The sequence below is a fragment of the Dipodomys ordii genome, unplaced genomic scaffold, assembly GCF_000151885.1.
Source record: "Dipodomys ordii isolate 6190 unplaced genomic scaffold, Dord_2.0 Scaffold32, whole genome shotgun sequence".
Classification (NCBI taxonomy): Eukaryota; Metazoa; Chordata; class Mammalia; order Rodentia; family Heteromyidae; genus Dipodomys; species Dipodomys ordii.
This window is the reverse complement of record NW_012267248.1, coordinates 15,620,721-15,629,102: the sequence shown is the minus strand read 5'-3', so window position 1 is coordinate 15,629,102 and position 8,382 is coordinate 15,620,721. Positions and strand designations below refer to the sequence as shown.

Below are 8,382 nucleotides of genomic sequence, written 5' to 3'. Positions count from 1 at the left end.
AGAAAAACCTCTTGTGTCCATATCTTGGGGTTCATTTTGCTTTGCAACAATGAGACTCACAAGACATGATATTGGAAATGAACCTTACAACGTTGGGGCAGGGGTGCGGGAGGTAGGGGATGGAAGGGAAAGTGGGAGAAAAACAAAGGAGATAATGCCCGACATGCAATGTACTCATTAGCTTACTGACACAACTGTAACCTCTCTGTACAGCATCTTTACAAGAAAATAAAATAAAAAAAAGAATGATGTGATGTTAGCAGAAGTATAAAGAGCTTATTGTATGGTCTTTGCACACATGCGCACGCATGCACGCGCACACACACACGCACGCACACAGTCTCTGAGTTCAAGCCTCAGTAGCAACACACATACATACATACATATACACACAGTCTGAGTTCAAGCCTCAGTAGCAACACACACACACACACACACACACACACACACATACACACACAGTCTGAGTTCAAACCTCAGTAGCAACACACACACATACACACACATACATATACACACACAGTCTGAGTTCAAGCCTCAGTAGCCCCCCCCCACGGTCTCTGAGTTCAAGCATCAGTAGCAACACATACATACACACACACAAACACACAAGGACTTTCAAAATCAGGCTCAACAGGCCTAACACCTTCCATTTGCTTTCCCTTGGAACCCATTCACCATGCTGTAAACACAACTTCTACGTAAAGGCTACACAGAGAGTAACTGAGCTTTTGGTTGAATGTCCAAGAGAGGTCCCAGAAGACTTTGGCAGCACACTGGCAGACATGAGTGAGCCGTCTTGGATGCTCTATCCTAGATGACTTGCCAATGACAGTAATAGCTATCAAAATACATTTCAACAGCTGTAGTGTTTTCATTGTGACTGAGGAACCTACTTCTGGAAAAAATTCCCAGCAACAATCAGACAGGTGTGAAAAAAATGCTCATATTAACTTATAGTAACAAAAATTAGAAAACAACCAAAATGGTATTTAACAAGAAAGGTAACAAAGAAATAGTTTCTTCTTAATTCTTTGTCTTCTGTCCACAGCTTAGCTCCTGATACTTTCTAGAGTTCTGTCATTGACTTGTTTTTTCTCTAATTTCATGACTGCCAAATCTTCCCCACCAGATGTTTTGTGAAAGCCCAGGACATACTTTAACCTGTCTTTGGAAGCTACAAGTTCAATAGGTCCCTCAAGTGCAAAGTGCTAAATACTGACTATATTATCTGTTTCTTAACTTTGGCATATCAAAGTTCACTTGATTGACTAAGTAGATCAGTGGAAAAATGGCATGGAAGCCTGTTTCTGAGATATCTTGGCAACTTAGGCAGGCAATAAAACACCTAAAATTCAAATTACAAAGTATTATTTTAAGGGATGGGAAGGTGGCTCAGTGGTAGAGTGCCTTGCATACATGAGGCCCTGGGTTCGATTCCTCAGCACCACATAAGCAGAAAAAGCCAGAAGTGGCGCTGTGGCACTAGCCACAGCACTAGCCTTAAGCTGAAGAGCTGAAAGACAGCGCTCAGGCCCAGAGTTCAAGCCCCAAGAGTGACAAAAACCAAAACAACTTTAAAAAAAAGCCACATTTTACTTGCTATTAAATTTCTAATTCAAACATCCAAACCAAATGTGCTTTTGAGATTATATCTATATCTGAATAATATAATATAGTTCATCTGACACATTATCACTAACAATTATTTTGAATTACTTCCCACAAAACCAATTTTATCGAGAGCAAAAAAGAGAATATATTCAAGTTACAAGTATCTCCACCATACACATTCATTCAAAATAATGAATCTACAATACTTCAGAGTATTCACAATTTTTCGACTAGATAAATGAATAATACAGGAATCCATACAGGACTTTTTTTTTTGTCGGTCATGGAGCTTGAACTCTGGGCTTGTGCACTTTCCTTACACTCTTCAGCTCAAGGCGAGTGCTCACTGCTTGAGCCACAGCGTCACTTCCAGTTTTCTAGTAGTTTATTGGAGATAAGAGTCTCAAGGACTTTCCTGCCTGGGCTGGCTTTGAACGGAGATCCTCAGATCTCAGCCTCCTGAGTAGCTAGGATTACAGGCATGAGTCACTGGCGCCCAGCTACAGGACTGGTTTTAAAAGACATCAACTAAGAAATAGTTTTTTTTTGTTTATTGTTTTTAAGCTAAAATGTATTAGAGTAATTACTTTGTGATAACCCTAACTCTTATCCCTGTACACTTTAGTTCTTAGTTGAGTCTACAACCTTAAGTCATAGAATAATTAAATTTAATTTCTTAATAAAAATATTATAGAAGGATATAAGAGATAGTGTGGAGAATACCATCACACAGCAAAGTCCAACACTGTTAACACAATTACTTGAAAGATGAATTTCTTCAGAATAAAACATTCCTTCATCCCTTCATACATAGTTAAAAAACAAAACTGAATGAAGGGGCTGGGAAGGTGGCTCAGTGGTAGAGCACTTGCCTTGCATGCATGAGGCCCTGGGTTCGATTCCTCAGCACCACATAAGCAAAAAGAAAAAAAAGCTGGAAGTGGCACTGTGGCCTCAAATGGTAGAGAGCTAGCCTTGAGCTGAAGAGCTGAGGGACAGTGCCCAGGCCCAAAGTTCAGGCCCCACGACCAGATCCCCCCCCCAAAAAAAACAAACTGAATGGAAAAGGATATATATACCCTTATGCTCTTAATTTACTACAAAACAATTAATCTTAAGTGTCTCCAATTTGTATTATTTTTAGTTTAGTTGTCAGTTTGGTTTGGCTCTGTTCTATGGACTGTGTGAATAAGCCACTGGCTATTCTGTGATGGCTCTGGCTAGACATCTGGAACATGACAGAACAAGCATAGATCTTACATTTATTAGAGGAGTTGGGGCCTCCAACTATTTCAGAGCTTCAATATCTATTAATAAACTATGGCTGAGCAGAACTGCCATCTGCTGACAAGACAAACTAGATAACATAAAAGTAAAACTTCGATTAGTCTTTTTTTCTGTAGTCTTTTAAAGCTTTCCATAAAACATCTGAGCCATTTAATAAGCCTTTTCTTCAAATACTATGCTCAAGCTATCAGTTAAGCTACACATGTGCAATACAAAATATGATTTGGTGGGGGGGGTCGGTCGTGGGCCTGAACTCTGGGCCTGGGCACTGTCCCTCAGCTCTTCAGCTCAAGGCTAATGCTCTACCACTTAAGCCACAGCGCCACTTCCGGCTTTTTTTTTCTGCTTATGTGGTACTGAGGAATTGAACCCAGGGCCTCATGCATGCAAGGCAAGCGCTCTACCACTGAGCCACCTTCCCAGCCCACAAAATATTATTTCTAAAGCTACTTCTTAACTACAATAACCAATCTGGATTTCTATCAAAATCAATGGTCATATAGTTTCACATGGAAAAGTTAGTTTGTATGCCCGCAAATAAATAATGGCCAACAATCTACACACTCAGTTTATTCAGATCACTGTAATTTTAGGTTTTTCTCTAGTATCAGTTGTCCACATATTTATAACCAAACCATACAAAATATACATCACTGCGGAAGTACATTTTAGCTTTTGAAACAAAACCTTTGTGTGTCTTGTAAATGAAGCTTAATAATACTTATAAATGTCTGAGTGGTTATATGTGCCCAATTTGCTTACTCATATACTACAGTTAGGATCAACATTCAGGATCTCTTTTACAAAGCAACCATTGTAAAAAGAGCTTTTTAGTACTTCAGTGAAGGCCTACCAATGGTTGGCCCCTTCCCAGGACATGGCTCTTCATAGCAACTTTTACTTTTGCTAAACAAAAGTATCTGCTAAATATAACAGGAATGCAATGGAATCAATACTGGAATAGGAACCAGATTTCATTTTGAGGTACTAGGCACTGGGGTTACAAATATGAAAAGGACACTTTACATTATTCATCTCACACAACTGATTGCTGTCTCTCAGGCAAGACAACAGAAACAAGGAAGATCTAGGTGGCTTGTGGGGAAGCCTCTCTAGAGAAGAGACATTTGAGGTAGACTTTACCACTTTCTTCATCAGTAGGTGCAAGTCAGCGGTGAAGTTCTGGGGGAAGCACTTTAGGCACAGAGAACAAAAGCAAAGTCATCTTAGTGTCTTTTGCAACCCATGATGTAACTTTATCTGGAACCTAGTTTAAAAATTGTCCCCATTCAATGGAGCTTTTTGTAATTAACTTTCAAATGATGGATTACATGCTCATTTTACTCTTTACTCAAAATTAGAATAAATAGTTCTGTTTATTCTAGTCATGAGTCAGATACTTTTCAGAAGATAATTCTAGTATTCTTTTATTCATCTTTCATGGAACTTCAGTATTGTGTACAGAGGAGACTGCATGTTAAATGTTCAAGACTAACTACTATAAAGGAAATAATATTGTGTATCTCCATTCCCAAATAAAGTTTCATTATAGAGTACTAAAGTGACATTGTAAATCCAGTGAAAAGAGCAAATGACTCATGATGGAGAAATCTCAAGTCCCCAAGCTCTAACATTTGCTTAGACACGCGGCTTCTGGCAAATCAAACTTTACCACTTGTTAATAACAATAAAATGGGCTATCATTTGCCTTGTTTACTCAAAATTAGTCGCCAACTAAATTCCATTGGGAGATCATGATCACTGTCCTCAAAGAACTTTTAAGCTTCTAAGCTTACAGTGGAAACAAACATAAATATCGGAATAATGAATATGTTTGCATTTTAGAAGTGGAAGAGACCTCAAATGATCTTGTTCAATCCTTCATTTTAAAAGAGAAATCACAAGCCTGGACAACTTGCTCAAAATTATAGAAAGGTATCAGTACAAGTATCTAAATTTCCTAAATACCCATCCTGGTACTTTTCACCACATCATATTTATTACTCTTTTGCTTTAGCAACTTCAATGTATGTAGTTCACAATTTATCATTATCTATACCCAGATCTAAGAAGCTAAACACTGAATGACTTAAAAAACAAAACAAAACAGTATTTAGATAAAATTTCTGAGGCTGTAAACTTGCATAATTTGATAGCCAAATTGAATTTTGAAAGTGTCAAATACAGTTCTGAGTCATAATAGTAGAGGTGTACAATGATTGAAAGCAACTGATGTCTAAGAAATATGTATTACTAAGAAATTGCATAGTTGACTGGTTGGAAATTTTATTTTACAGTTTTTAGTTATGTAATTCTGCCTCAATTATAGTTATTTGAGAAATAGAGTATACATATACTTTTTAATTTGAGAAATAAAGTATGATTTTACTATTTTTTTTTCAGAGTTAGGAAATTGAATTCTGGGCCTCAGGCATGCAAGGCAAGCACTCCATCACTAAGATACGTCTCTATTCTATTATTTTCTTAATGTAAAATGCAATATACTTGCCCATATAAAATACTGAAAATAATGTAAAATACTTTTTGTTTGGGTCATCTTTCTTTGTTTTACTATTCATGTTTCAACCTAATATCGGAATATAAGTTAAATAGCGTTGAGTGCCATTTGTGCACCACAGATTACAATTTCAATGTACCCAAATGAAGACTATGAAAGCAAGTAACCGTTTTGCATCAGAAAGGTCTGAACTGAATCTCTGATAAAAAATAAATTAGGTGCTAAAAGATGAAACACAGGTAACAAAAAAAGACAAAACTATTGCCCAATAAAATACATTTTAATCTAAACACAAAGACAAAAATCTACTTTTACTTTCCAGGAATGTCATAAATATGCCAAAACTGAGAAAAGGGTTAGAAATAAAAGAAAGGTCTAGGAACATGAAAGTCCTAACCAAAAGTGAAATAATTTGGGAAGAATAGCACTAAACTGATAAAGTCTCCTTAGTAACTTGCATTGTTCCATGAAGGAAGAATGTAAAAAAAAGCACTGTGCAAAAAAGTAGAGTTGCAAGAATCAAACCAAGTCTTGAAAGCATTTGGTAAACCATCAAGTACAAGTTATTATTATATAACATCCACAAGCATAACAGTACACCATAGTAGACGTAAATGCTTATTTAAAAACTGCAATTCTTGTATAATGACTCATTGAATTTTTATTCTTAAAAAAGAATGTTAGACATGAAAGCTGGAACTACTTCTGAAAAAGAAATTTATTATGGTCTCAATAGGGTGGAGGGGCTAAGACACCAAAAATGTTCTTCCTCTTCAAAATACAGGTCTTCTTTTAGCAATGTGACCTTAAAATAGGTCACTGTTCTGATCTGGAACTGCTTCCTAATGATGTATGTCAGGCACTGTATTGAGTGGTTTGCACAGATTGTTTAATGGGATCTGTTATACAGATATACTAAAATAGTAATCGTTAGTCTTATTTTATAATTAAGGGAAGTAACTACAGTTAAAGAAACTAAAGCACAAAGGAGGTAGGAAACCTGCTCTCAGATGACATAGCTAATAAGCAGCAAAGCTGATGTAGTGAATATTCTTAACATCCCAAATCTTGTTCTTTCCACCACAGTACTTTCTAAGATGTAAATGTTCTCAATGAAGGATGTTCTATGAAGTCAATTTATGTGATGAAATATGTAATTCAGTAATATAATTCAGTAATCCCTTATTCCAAAACGTGAATGGGAAAAATATATTCATTTAATGTTAATTAGCTATCTTAAACTACTATAAAATGCTGCTACTACTAAGTAATTTTAGTTTTTTAGAGATGGAACTTTCAGTATCTAGTATTTCATCAGGATCCACAGCGTAATACAAAGTGCTTTATTAAAAAAAAGAAAGAAATAGTAACTGTATGAAGCAACTATTTCCAACCAAAATTTTAAACAACTTTTGAAGTGTCTAAAACAGATGTATACAGTTTTTAAAACTTAATTTGTTGTCGTTAGAACCGATGTACCCACTGTAATCTGTAAAGCCCATGTATAAAGGAACACTGGAACACCTTGCTCTAATAATAACAATTGAAGAATAAAGAACGGATTGAGCTTTTCTAACCACGATTTCTGGTCTGGCGTTATCTGGCTGTCATCGTCATCATTAATTAACTCTTTAAAATATGCTACTTGAACCATCTCTTCACCATAGACCCATGTGGCTAATAGCGAAATTAAATTAGTCCAACTGGTGTTAAGACTACTCAACAGCACCAGGACTGCCTATGTAACGTAAAGAGAACCACTTCACCCTAAGGGAAACACTTTTATACAACTTAACAAACATGCATCACGCATCCCTACACAAGGGACACTGAGGCAGAAATGAAACGTTCAACAAAAATTACGGTTCTTAATGATATCGTGTCGAGCACACTGGACTTTTCCAGAACTGTCACCGTCTTTGCTGAATTTACCACTTACAGTTAAAGAACTGGTGGACCACTCTTTTGCACCAGTCCATCCTTTTGCTTCAAGTGAATCAAATTCAAACTAAGTAGAAAAGTGAACACGAACGAACACATACACACACTCGCTCTCTTTCTCAAACACACACACGCCTCTCATACACACCTCTCACACACACTACTCCTCCCTCCCACACGGTCTCACACATTCCCCTCCCCCCCCCACATCTCTGTGGAGCAGAAAGGACGTGGGGGGGGGGGAGGAGAGACAGGGAGAGAGGGCGAGAAGGGGAGAAAGGGAGAGGGGGAGAGGAAGAGAAGGGGGGAAAGGGGAGACGGAGAGAGGGAGAGAGAGCGCCAGCCTACGAAGCAAGAGAGGTCCAGCGATGCCGTCTCTGCTGAGACCAGGCAGAGACATGGGAAGGCCGGGCCCCGCTCACCTCTTCCACTTCGATCTCCTTATAGTCGATCTCTTCAAAATTAAGGACCTGGGACGGGGCTTCGATCATCTCACTGGCAGAAGACGAGGAGGAGGAGGAGGCGGCGGAGGCTGTAGACATGATCCCCAGCGGCGCCCGCGGGGCCCGGGGCCCGTGCCGCCCGGACCGCCCGGGTGAGACCCGCGCCCACCCGCCTCCGGGACGGCCCTCGGCCTGGAGCCGTACCGCGCTGCCGCCGGGCGACCCGTGGCGGTGGACCGGAGGGTGGCCACAGCCGTGTCCCGGCTCCGGCTCAGCAGCGTTTTCCGCTTAGGGCCCTGCCCACAGGACTTCCGGTTCCGGTCTAAAATCGGAAACCGGAGGCGGGAGATGAGTTTGAGGAAGGGGAGGGCAGACTTTTGTGACTTGGAAAGACAGAGGAAGGGCAGGACGGGGCGAGGGGGGAGTTGACGGGGGGGAGGTCGGGGAGAGAGACGGGCCCTCGGCACCGTAGAACAAATTCCGCGAGACCTTTGTTAAAGGGCTTCAGCAACCGGGTGTTACCGCGAGATCTGGGGTGATGACGTCATGAAGGTGCGCGGGCGGAAGTGGAGCCGAGGA

The 8,382-nt window shown here is 39.5% G+C and overlaps 1 protein-coding gene across 2 annotated transcripts in view; it reads right to left on the bottom strand.

Moving 5' to 3' along the window:
* The window catches only part of Map3k7 (mitogen-activated protein kinase kinase kinase 7), a 62,154-nt gene extending 54,204 nt beyond the window's left edge, over positions 1-7,950 (bottom strand). For both annotated transcript variants that reach the window (XM_013016602.1, XM_013016603.1), the window contains exon 1: positions 7,783-7,950. In XM_013016602.1, coding sequence (XP_012872056.1) covers positions 7,783-7,902 — 120 coding nt within the window. In that variant the 5' untranslated portion in view covers positions 7,903-7,950. The remainder of the gene's footprint in view (positions 1-7,782) is intronic.
* Positions 7,951-8,382: the final 432 nt, after the last annotated feature.